The sequence below is a fragment of the Aulonocara sp. 'chitande type north' Nkhata Bay genome, linkage group LG13 (assembly GCF_057382095.1).
Source record: "Aulonocara sp. 'chitande type north' Nkhata Bay isolate Kocher_YH1m ecotype deep benthic linkage group LG13, A_spYH_male_GT1.1, whole genome shotgun sequence".
Lineage (NCBI taxonomy): Eukaryota > Metazoa > Chordata > Actinopteri > Cichliformes > Cichlidae > Aulonocara > Aulonocara sp. 'chitande type north' Nkhata Bay.
In genome coordinates this window covers 18009134-18021588 of record NC_141356.1, presented here as the reverse complement: position 1 = coordinate 18021588, position 12455 = coordinate 18009134, and the positions used below count along the sequence as shown (strand labels likewise).

At 43.3% G+C, this 12455-nt stretch overlaps 1 protein-coding gene and 1 pseudogene across 1 annotated transcript; one reads left to right on the top strand and one right to left on the bottom strand.

The window, feature by feature from the left end:
• Nucleotides 1-621: 621 nt before the first annotated feature.
• Nucleotides 622-5604, bottom strand: LOC147315935 (uncharacterized). Its single transcript, XM_086258951.1, has 7 exons — nt 5489-5604; nt 5071-5339; nt 4458-4649; nt 3724-3893; nt 3406-3555; nt 2372-2544; nt 622-2288 (listed from the first exon to the last, which is right to left on the bottom strand). Exons 2-7 carry the CDS (start codon nt 5254-5256, stop codon nt 1894-1896), a joined length of 1266 nt encoding a protein of 421 aa, XP_086115077.1. The 5' UTR covers nt 5257-5339; nt 5489-5604; the 3' UTR covers nt 622-1893.
• A 1126-nt stretch (nt 5605-6730) lies between these two features.
• LOC147315934 (uncharacterized) lies at nt 6731-8278 on the top strand (annotated as a pseudogene).
• The last annotated feature ends 4177 nt before the right edge of the window (nt 8279-12455 follow it).

The window sequence follows — 12455 nt, the reverse complement described above, 5'->3', positions numbered from 1 at the left end:
ATCACTCTCACATTTTTATGTCCAGCACTCGTTATTTTGCCTGGATACATCTTCCTTCAATTCAGTTATACAGAGATGCATGCTCACACACTCACGCCAACACACCCACACATAGAAATCCTTACACTCTCCCTCTTGTCTTGACATTCACGCAGTGCTGCAGCTATACACCAGATAAGGGCTCCTTCCTGCAGTCTGTTCGCCCACCTACTGCATCGCAACGCCACAGTACGGAGACAGAAAGCATCTTTTCAACCTTTCCAAGTGAGACACACTTGAGGGAGAGTGCCATCTCTCCTGTGAATGTCCCCTTTTAGCGCATGGACTTCCTGTCACATACATAGACAAAGCTGTCTTGTGCAGGTGGTGGACTGGTCATTATGCTTCTGACCTTTTGAGACAGACTTAAAAGAAAGAATGCCATGTAATTTCAGCACACTTTTCTGCAAGCCAAAGGTCCAAAGTACAAAAGAGAAAAGAAAAGAAAATGCCAGTCTTTTGAAAAGATTGCCTAAAAGACTTTAATTAAGACATTTAATTAATCAATGGAAAATACATGAACATATATATATATGATATATACTTTATTACAAAGCAGAATTTGTGCCAACTGTACCACAGAAATATGTTTCCTTGGCTATAATGTTGTTAATTCATAAATCATTTCTATTCATTTCTTATCCAGGCCAGAGTTGGATACAGTACATTTACACTGTAAGCCATCACAATTCACACTGTACCAGTGTACCACCATAGGACGTGTGTGAAAGGTTTTGATTCCTGTTTTTATCCAGTTACTATAGTAGCAATCTGGAGTTTTAGTTGTTGTGCTCTTGATTTTTTTTGTTTAACCTCTTTTTCAGAATTAAATGTTTTTTCTGCGATCCTCTCTTTCGCTTCATTTTTCAGTTGTTCTATGCTGAGCTCAAGTTTTATGTTAGTATTTCAGTTCTGGTCCAGATATCGTTTGTATCATTTTAAATCCCTGCTCCCATTCCTGTGTTTCTTCTGTTGATTTTTGGTTTTGTTGGTGTTTTCTATCTCATCTGAATTTCAGATCGGCTAAAATAAATACTTGCTTGTAGAATTCTTCCTGTACTTTTCTCAGAAATTTGTTATTGATAACTGTTAGTGCCCTTTTGGTGTATTCAATTCTGAAATTAAAACTTTGACAATGTAGTAATCATGGGGTGTTTTTTCCTTTGTATAGTGTAACTGTCCTACTGGGAATGAACTTTAATAGGTTACCAAATGAAATAAAGTATGAGTGTAAAAAAAAAGAAAGAAATCAAGAAAAACCTTTTGCAATCAATTATTTATTACTGTTCACAGACAAAAGGTGACCCATTAAAGAGGGTATCAACACAAAGAAAATCCAATTCAACAACAAACAAAAAAATTCAAAGCTCATATTCAGTCAAGGCTGCTGAGCTTTGCGTGGTTCACAGCACTGCAGACAAGTCTGTGGAACTTACATTTTGCTTAAGCAATATTTTTTGATCTAAATAAATTAAAATAACTTAAGAACGATGGGTTATTTTATGATGCCATGATCGCAGAATTTTGATTATCAGCATTATTGGACTGAAATCTTCTCAAGGATCTCAATTCAGATCTTTGTGTTGGTACATTTCCAAGTGTCCTTCATCCTTCCATCATCCTTCTGGCTGAAATTTGGCTGATGGCCCCTCTGCTTCAACTACAGAAACAGGACAATGAGCATTGAGGTTGGGCTGTGTTCGGTGGTCAGTTGTTTTTGTAGTGCACTTAATGTAGTCTTGCTTGTTGGCATGAGAGCATTAAAGCACTCAAAAAGGCAAGTTTAGGAACAGAAGCATGTATACTTCTAAAAGTCATATGGCTGTTGCACTTTCATGGGTTTGTAGCACTGTGCTAATTGGAATTAAGGCTTTGCTCTAGCTGTGATTCTACAATACTGAGTTTCAAACGTTCCTCTCCCTGTCTTCCTCTCCTTTCCATCATCACCTTTTCCACACTTTGTACTTCATCTGTTCCTTCAGCCTGGTCTTTAAGATGCACTCCTTCACTTTTTTCGATTCCATTAGCCACCCCTGCCTTGCTTTTACATCCCAGTTCAGTTGTTAGCACTCTCAGTCTCTCACTAGCCTTGTTAAAGTAGTTTTCCAGCTCTGCCACAGGACCCTTAGCAGAGAACAGGTGATCCAAGTATGCCTGAGTGTACTGATCCGAGGTGATCAGATCCAGGTTAATTGAGGAGGGCACTGTTGTAGAGGATATATCAAGCCCAGAGACTCTCCTTCTTTTCCCTGTTAATTTAAGACAATTCAGTTAATGCAAATCCACTGAGACTGACAAAAGTAATTTCACTACTTACTTAGACAAAATCTACCTGTCTCAGTCTCTATGGTGGACAGAGGGATGGTCACACTCTTTCCTGTCTCTCTGTCGGTCACAGTGAGTCCAGTCATGGTGCCTTCTTCTGGCACCTCACTGCAGGGGTCAGTTGCTGCAGGAAAACTCCCTCGACATTTTACAACACACACTGTTTTAGACTTATAACGCCTGGAATGAGGAAAGTGGAGAGTGACGGGTTTGCAGGAAGAATTGGGATGGAAGAAGAAAGGACAGAAAATATCAATCAAGTGACGCATTTATCTCTGAGTTAACACCATTGCTCTAAAGTTGTTTCATAACATATACTTTATAAAATCTTAATCAATAACTTATACAAACATCAGTTTATTTCCACAGCATTGCAAGGATGTTTCGTAGTTTACCCTTTTTCACTTATCTTATGTAAGGGTTTCAAGCATTGCCTCTCTGGTTTCAGATTTTTTTCTACTGTAAGCAGAAAGTCTAAATGCAGCAGAAAGTTTAGAGCTACATTTTTCTGACAGCTTGATTAGCGTTTTTGTGTTTCTGCTGTCATATTTAGAGCAAGCTAGAGAGGGTGTCTCATAGCAGATAAGCAGGCACTCAGCGGCTCTAGTATCCACTGTCAGGGTGCTTGTTAGGGTTCTGCTACCGCTGAAGTGTGGTGTGTTTGCTGTGTAACAATGCCTCAAATACTTTGTGACAGGCCTGTACATTCGGCCACAGTGTCAATGACTCATGTAAACTGATGTTGTCGTTGTTGTTTTCCTTTTTAAAGTATCATTCCAAATATGTAAGTGTTGAAGTGATTGTTAAACAGCAAGGAGGAAAAGAAGAGAAATTTCTGAAAATGCTTTCAGCCTAGTTGAGATGTTTAGTTGACACAGTCATCAGATGCAATTTCTGAACTATGCTGTGCCCAAAAGTGAAGTTTTGGAGCATCTAAAAAAGACACAAAGTCATCACATACAGCATTATTGGCTGGAATGTTGTTGTTGTTAAAGCAGTAAAATTCTCCTCCCTGTCTGATTGGAGCATTTAGTGTTTTACCTGTAAGCAGGCAGGATCTGTGTGAGATCTTCTTTGTATTGCTGCAGTGCTGCCCTTGCAGACAGAGGCTTAGCCTTGCTCTCAAGGCGAGCCAGGTGAACCAACATTTGGGTGTGAAAGGATGCTCCGCTGGCCCAGTGTCTCAAAGACCTGAAGGAACCAAAAAAAACACTAATTGTGAGTCCTACTTCATCTGACTGGATAGTTCTTTGTAGAGTACTTCTTTCTTTTAGTCTGTTCTATGTAGTTAGTTATTTAACTTGTCCAGTATTTCTTTTACTCTATAATGTCATCCTCTGCTCTACTGTATTCTATCACCTGGAGTCACAATCTCCCCCTAGCAGACACGTCTTCAGCTGGGTGAGGGTGAGGCTGAGCTGGGCCTCAAGTCTGACAGCATCCTGGATCAGCCTGCTTTTATCATTCAAGCTGATCCTACAGCGCTTCAGGTATTCCTCCATCACCTCCTGAAGCTCCCAGACTCTCTGCTGCAGGAAGAAATTCAAAGATGTATACCTCAGTATTTTAGAAGCAATTCATTTGGTGTTGACATCCTGCAGCTTTTTACAGTTATTCTTATCACCCTTAACATACAGTATTTGTAGGAGCATGCACACAGCTGGCTGAAATGTACTGTTATAAACCAAACTAAGTAACCCAGCTGAACAGGTAATGGTTAACACATTAAACATTCCCAGTAGATTAACAGTCTTTATTCTACATTTGGATTTAGTTACATGATGAATTGTCAGAATATTTTTTTATAATATATAGCTATAAACATCCAGTGACTTAATGGTGCATTTATTCTTGGTCAAGAAAGGTCAGCTTAAGTATGCAAAAACTGTTGCATGGGTCCGTTTTACAGAGTAATGGGATACATGTAAACCTGTATAACTTCAGTTCAGAAACTGCTCCAAGAGCCAAGATTTGAATAATACTGATCAACACAGTGGAAATACACAGAGAAAGGATATCATCATGTATTGTTTGTATTGTTTTGCTTTTTATTTTCTATTATAACTCCTTCACTAGTTCCTTTAAGGCTTTACCTGGCATGACGATGATCCTGCTGACTTCCCTTTAACACCCGACTGTTTTGCTGACGTATATGCCATATCCATAACTATAGAAACCACTAATCCCACCAAGCCCGCCAAGCGTGGCTCATCTGAGAAAGTTGACAATCGACTAATCAGGTCCCTCAGGTAGGTGGGCGCTTTGTTCCCAATGTCGTTCTGCAACTGGGTGAAAAGAACAAACTTTTATAGCCTGCTGAGTGGTAACAGAAATCCAGCACACTGTTTTATATTATCTGCATCAATAAAATTAACAGCTGTGAACAGCACCTTCTCGTCGTGATATTGGTCTGTGTAGGCTATTATATTCATTTGTAAATTCTTTACAGTCCCAGTAGGACTCCTTTTAAGTGTCATTTTAATCGCAGGTATCAAGGCAACAGCATCGTCCTGCTCGTCTTGCTAATATTCATCTGGGCCTTATGACTGAGTGGCTTTAAAGGTGATCAGTGAGCACTTTCACACTTAACACACAACACTGTGTTTTATTTTCTCTCTCTCCGTGCTATCTCAGTTTTCTGCTTTCATGAACAGCATCACAACTTTCCAAAGCTTACTGTCGCACTTTCTTTTAAAGCTCTTTAACCTGCTGCAGTTGTTCCTGGAGGCGGTCCTGGGAGACAGAGCTGTCATCATGACTGGCTAAAAGGAGCGGATGGACGACTCCCAGGTCAGGTACTGCACCACCTTCCAGCATGGCATCGTAGAGGAGAGAGCCAATAGCGTCCTTCACTTGAGAAGTTTCTTCTTCAGTTGAGAATAGCTGCCCCATGGTGTGTTTTTGTCTCTTTCTTTCTTTTGTTTTAGTGTATTTACATCAACAAACCAGAAAATATCCCAACTTTATGACAGCATCTGTGGAAGAGAAAAGAAAGGAGGATAACAAAATATTCTAAAATTAGGGGGTTTACCACACCTTGCGAATAGCTGTACAGTCTACAAAATTCAAGACACAAACAACAGATCTATTTGACTCATGAGCTGTCACAGGATTCGCAAATTACCTCCAAATATCACCGTAATGTTTCGCACTAACATTCAGCAACGTTTTGGTCCCATCTGAGCTCTCTGTTACTGCAGTGACTTGTGTTTTGGGCAGCCGACCCTTCTACTTCCTCTATGCTGCAGTCGACTGTCACCAAGACAACACACCTGCACAATATTGCTCAGCAGTAAACCTAGAGCTCCGCCTGGCGGCAGATACCTGCAAGTGCAAGCTCGATGCATCTTCAGTAGCAGTGAGTGCTCTCAATACGAAAGGTTTTTGGTTCCTGTCAGCATTTGGTATATGGATTACATTACTTTTTTAGATGATATTTTAAACTGCAGGCATCATAGTGAAGTTATATGAAGGACCTCCTGAAATAAGCCGGAGGACTTTGGGAATGAATGTAATAGCTACTCTTTGTGGCAGTGTTAAACATTGAAAAAATAGGCCAAGGTCTTTCATCTTTTTTTATTGAGCTAAATGGAACAATGGCCTTGGTAGTGGTGTGATACTGACTTTTTTTTCTTTCCTTTTTTTACCTTGATGAAATATGGGGCGAGGGGATTTGGGACTTTATGTAGTGTGAGTATTATTCTTTGTTAACTGGGACAAGGGCTTGTGCGCCGTCAGGTCAGAGTTTTGTGTATACAGCTAAATTAAATGCCCCACGTGGTATTGCAGACCTTAGATCAGGTCAGTGTCTATATGTTGATCATTTAGACAACTCACCGTTCCCTTTCAGTCGATTCACTCGGTACAACACGTAAGCATGGGATATCACACCCTTGCGTGTCCTGGCTGAAGAAACCCTTATTCACGCCTTTAAGGCAGGTGACGTGTGATGACACGCGCACGGCCCCGCCCGCACATATAGCCGCTGTCATCACAGTCATCCCTCAGTTCTTACGCTCTTCACCTCGCTAAGAATACCTCTGCTGAGTTGGGCTAGCGTTGTCTGCCGACTTAAACTTAGCTTAACTGCCCCTGTTGGTGTTAGCCTCTACCACGCAGTTGGTGTGTAGGCTGCCCGCGGAGCGCTAATTTCAAGTTTTCCTCATTGTCGGCCCAATGTGCCGCCGCTGCTGCGCCGGTCGGCCACGATGACACCTCAAGTGTTCCCGCTGTTTCTCATTGTTGTGCCCCAGAAAAGGTGCCTCCAAAATGTATGAATGTACATGTTTCCATGTTACAATCAATAAAGAGTGTTGTTTATTCTCAAACAATCACAAATAGGCAGCACAGGCAGCCTGCAGGCAAAATGAGCCAGGTCAGGCAGGTGATGCAGTCCCCTGCAGACACACTGGGGGGCGACAACGCCCCGCCGACGGTGCTGCCGGTCAGCCGGCTGGCTGCTCACTTTCCTCAGTGGCGCGCTTGTGCTCCCTCTCCGTGGGTGCTGCGAACCGTTGCCATCAGTTACCGGTTGCAGTTCCGGGTCAAGCCACCTCGTTTCCAAAGAGTCGTAAACACGACTGTCAACACCGAGGCGGCCATGATGCTCATAGAGGAAATAAAGGCGCTATTGCAGAAAAGAGCAATGCGAGTGGTCCCCGCTTCGGAAACAGACAAAATTTGGTACAGCCGTTTTGTTGTTCCGAAAAAAAGGGGGAGGGCTTCGTCCCATCCTCAACCTGCGAGTCTTGAACACATAGCTACCTACGTACAGCTTCAAGATGCTAACACTCAGACAGCTCTTGAATGCAGTCGGCCGGGAGATTGGTTTGCAACAATCGGTCTAACAGATGCTTATTTTCATGTGGCTATACACCCAAAACACAGGCAATTTCTGAGGTTTGCATTCGAGGGCGTAGCCTACGAATACCTAGTGCTGCCGTTCAGGCTGTCGCTCGCTCTGCGCCCCTCAGAGAGAGAGGCATCCGCATCTTAGCCTACCTAGACGACTGGGCTCTTAGCGTGCTCCAGAGAGCAGGCGGAGACACAGCTCAGCTGTCGCTGGTTCTGTCACACATTCAGACACTGGGGTTCTCTGTGAACTTTCAAAAGAGCTCGCTAATCCCGAGTAGGCAGATTTCTTTCCTCGGTTTGGAAATATGCTCGCTGTCCAGCCGCGCACGTTTGTCAGAGCACAGAGTGGCCACGTTTCATCGCTGCCTCGCTCAGTTTCAGCTGGGACGCAGACTGCGAGACGATATTACGCAGCCCAGCGCCAGCTGCACATCAACCACTTAGAGCTGTTAGCAGTGTTCTTAGCTCCAAAGTATTTCCGCCCAGTCCTGGAGGGCCAGCATGTCTTAGTCAGGACGGACAATTCAACAGTGGTGTCTTACATAAACAGTCAGGGAGGAACACGCTCTCTCCCCCTGTTGAAGTTGTCTCGCTCTCTGCTGTTATGATGCAGTGTTCATTTAATGTCTCTAAGAGCCACCCATGTCCCGGGCCACCTGAAGCTGGGGCCGGACCTTCTCTCCAGGGAGGATCCTCTGGTGAGAGAATGGAGGTTACACCCTTTAATAGTGGCTCAGATGTGGGATCTATTTGGCAATGCGCAAATAGATCTTTTAGCTTCCTGGGTAAATACTCACTGCCCCCTGTTCTTCTCCATAATCGACCACGATGCACCCTTGGGCTTGGACGCGCTAGCGCGCCAATGGCCAGACGTGCTCCTGTATGCATTTCCCCCAGTGGAAATGATATCTTCAGTTCTAGAGAGAGTGCGTCGGCATTCCCATTTCAGAGCGCTAGGGCCTGATCTACTAAAGGCTTGTACCGCCACACTCTCCCATTTCAGTGCTCTATTGTGGATGTTTTGACATTCCTGCAGGAGCTGCTGGATAAGGGCCTTTAATTTTCGACAATTAAGGTTTATTTAGCAGCTATATCTGCTTGTCATATTGGCTTTGACGGGCTGACACCAGGTGCACATTCCCTCGCCATACGTTTTCTGAAAGGGGTTCGCCGGCTGAGGCCCGTGCTTAAGTCCAGTGTCCCTGCTGGGGACTTGTCTTTGGTGCTGGAGGCCCTTTGTAGCCCCCCGTTTGAACCCATTGAGTCTGTGGATATGAAATTCCTTTCATATAAGACTGCATTACTTCTCGCTTTGGCTTCGGCAAAGCGAGAAGTAATGCAGTCCTTTTGCATCTGACGAGCAGATGAGGATGCATTCTCTTTGTCCAGTGCGTGTGCTACGCACCTACATTGAGTGCACTCAGAATGTGCGTTTATGTGACCAGCTGTTTGTCTGCTTCGCTAATTGAAATAGAGGTAGAGCTCTGTCCAAACAGAGGCTGTCCCACTGGATTATAGAAGCTATCTCACTGGCATACGGCACCAAAGGTCTTGCTTTGCCCCACGGGGTGAGAGCTCATTCCACCAGGGGGATGGCAACCTCATCTTTTTAAAGGGGGGCCTGTATCTGATATTTGTGCGGCAGCTAGTTGGGCATCACCGCACACTTTTATGCGGTTTTATTGGTTGGACGTTACAGCTCCTTCGGTGGCTCATGCTGTCCTTTCTGCTGGGTCTACCACTCACTAAGGATGTGGTGGTCCGATTCCGGTTCGGTGGCTGCTCTGCGGGGCGTGTATATATGTCCCATACTTATGTGTTGTACCGAGTGAATCGACTGAAAGGGAACGAATAGTTATTTCTATAACTTTTGTTCCCTGAAGGAGAGGAACGAGGTACAACACAAGGTGGCCCCACTGAGCAGTGGCTATATGTGCGGGCGGGGCCATGCACGTGTCATCACACGTCACCTGCCTTAAAGGCGTGAATAAAGGTTTCTTCAGCCAGGACACGCGAGGGCGTGATATCCCATACTTATGTGTTGTACCTCATTCCTCTCCTTCAGGGAACAGAAGTTATAGACATAACTATTTGTTAGTGTGTTGGGTTGCATCATGTTATTTTGGACAAGCAGCATATGCCATTTTGGATGCTGACTTTAAATGGAGTGGCAAGCAGACACGCCTGACAGCCTCTGTTGATCTTTATAATTCAGCGTCAAAAAATAGCAGATGGTGGAAAGAATTAAAGGTCAAGGTTTTGTTTTTGTTTTGGGGGGGTGAAACACATTTTCTTTTTTTACTGACAATATCACAAATTCAAATGCTTATTGTTGAGGTCATTGGTGAGTGTTGGCCCAGTGTTTGGTGACTATATAAGTATATCAGCTTTCAAGTATGATACTTTAAAGTTGCGCTAATCATTAATTTTTGTGTTGCAATATTATCTGTATAACAGATAATTAAATATGTTTTAAGTTTTTTTTTGTATTTTGCTTCAGTCTGACCAACCCTAATCAGCCTCGTTTAAAGCTGCAGATGGCAGTTGTTTTTATCAGAAATTCTCTGATGAACTCCTGTACCTGCCCAGCACAACACAGAAAACAGACCAAATTAGTAAATGGGTGGTGAACATTCGGCAGTTGGAAAAAAAAAAGGATTCCCTCAGGAACTGATGGAGAACATTGCCAGACAGCACAATAAACCACACATGCAGAAAACAAAATCATTTTTCAGCATCCACATGTCTGCTGTCCATCGTTGCGCTCTTCCCCATCACTTCTTCTAGCTGACAGTTAGTTGCAGTCAAAGGAGCTTGCAAAGAAAAGCGTCTGGTAGGGCTGGGCGATATGACCCAAAATTCATATCTCGATATTTTTTAGCTGGATGGCGATATAAGATGTATATCTCGATTTTTTTTTTTTAAGCCATAAGTTAAGAACAAAAAGAGAGTTCTTAGTCACACTGTGTCCCAGATGTCACACGGGCACTTTTATTTACATACAGCGTAGATGTACATGAAGAAATTACTCAAAAATAAATGATCAGCATTTATTAAATAATCATGGTCCATAAATAAAAGAAAACATTGTTGTTTTTGTGCATAACAAAAAGCTCACAATTGTGCAGTCAAAATGTAAACTAATAGACGCTGAGCATAATAACAAAGAGACAGATTTCACAGCTGCACCACGTCTCTGAACAGGTGCCATTTGTGGTCCTTATACACACACAGTACGTATCACTCCGCGAGGCTCCTCCTCTGTAGCCGTAATTCTCCGACAATCCATCAAGCGGTGCAGCTCCGTAGCTTAGCAAAGTCATATTAAAACATTTTTTGACAGATTGCTGAGCGCTGTGTACCACATAAAATCGGTTCGCGGTCAGTAAGCACAACCAGAATTCATACATAAGGCGCACTGTTGAGTTTTGAGAAAAGGAAAGGATTTTAGGCCGTGCAGCCCCTCTGGGCTGCATGTCGTTAGCGCGGTTAGCTTGCTAACACGTTGACGCCGTCCAGCCCCACGCACGGTAACTCGCTAACGGAGATTTTCCGCTTTCATCTTGTCATTGCCTGCAGGTGAAGCTATGGGGGAGGCGGAGTTGTGTTCAGTGAAGGAGAGGCGAGGCCGAGTAACGTTGCGTAGAGACAAAAGTGGACGAAAGAGAGGCAAACCTGCGGCTCCACAAGTATAATTATAACGTAACATAGACTATATCGATATAAAGGATATTGTCACATCTTATATCTCGTATGAAAATATATCGATATTTTTTAAAAAACTTGATATATCGCCCAGCCCTAGCGTCTGGACTTCTTTAAGTTGCTTGAAGACGTTTCACCTCTCATCCGAGAAGCTTCTTCAGTTCTAAGGTCAAATGGCCGAGAGTCCCAGATTTAAACCCAGTGGGAGTATCCCCCCAAAGAGGGACAAAAGGACCCCCTGATGATCCTCTAATCACCTGAGCCAAGGTGTGAAAGCGGGTGTGGGTCCCAATCAACCAGGGTTTCGGGTGAGCTCATTGTGAAACCTGGCCCCACCTTGTCATGCGAATTCCTGAGGTCAGATGGCCCAGGATGTGAGTGGGCGTTAAGGCGTCTGGGGAGGGAACTCAAAACTGGATTATAGATGGCAGACAGTTGGTGTCGTAAACCACCGCCTCTGTTCAAAGATGGTCGCTCATAGTGGACATAGATGGCTTCTTTCACTCCTCTTTGAAAGAGGAGTGAAAGAAGCCATCTATGTAACTGTCTGTGAGAACCTTCACAGACAGTTAGTTGCAGTGTTTGCTAGCTGAGCTCTGCCGCTGTCAGAGTGCGTCTCCATCTTACTCTCTCCCCCTCATGGATTCTTGGCACACTTGCAGTCCTCTGAGAGCAGTAATTATTTATCTGCATCATAAGCAGACACACATCAGCACTTAAAACAGGCAAGAATGCACACATACATGACACATATAAGTAATGATATTTTCATGGTCTCTATCTTTTTTACACTCTCCTCTTAAAGATCAGACTTCCTCCTGGGAGAGAGGTTAAAAGGAAAGAAAGCAGAGAGAATAAAAAGAGCGTGTGGAGAGAGAAAAAAAGGAGAAAATAAAAGATAAAGCAAAGGTGGTGCTTATAAAAGACAGGAGTTGGAGGAGCATGACAGATGGACTCCACCTACCTTAATTAAACACACACACGCAACCATGCCTGAATAGTCTGGCCTTTTAAATGACAGCTCTCTTGAAATTGCGCTGAATATTAATCATCACATGCTGAATGTGTAATTTTAGGAGATAATACCACTTGAAATTCCAATTTAGTTTTTAATTAGAAAACTGATCATTCAATCTGTGACATTTAAGTCTGTGCGAGTGTGATTATAAGTCTCTTAATATTATTATGCGTGTGTGAAGAACAGGTGTAGATTAGAAAACGTGCCTAAGCGAAGCTTCTGTATGTCTTTTCCTATGTCATCGTGTCAGAAATCCACTCATGTGGGAGTGGATTTGTGGTTTAGAGCACGGCCTTTTATGGTGCATAATTGATCATTGTGTGACTGTGCTTCATGCTGTGTCATTAGCATCCACATAATGGCTGACATCTACACACTATGCACTAACTTTTTTGGAAAACTTGTATTTTGTTTTTCCAAACTTTCAGCCACAATCATTAGACCTTACCCAGCAGATGAAGCTCCATTTTTCATATGGAGTCCATTTCTGTTCATTCATGTCAGCTGATTAATT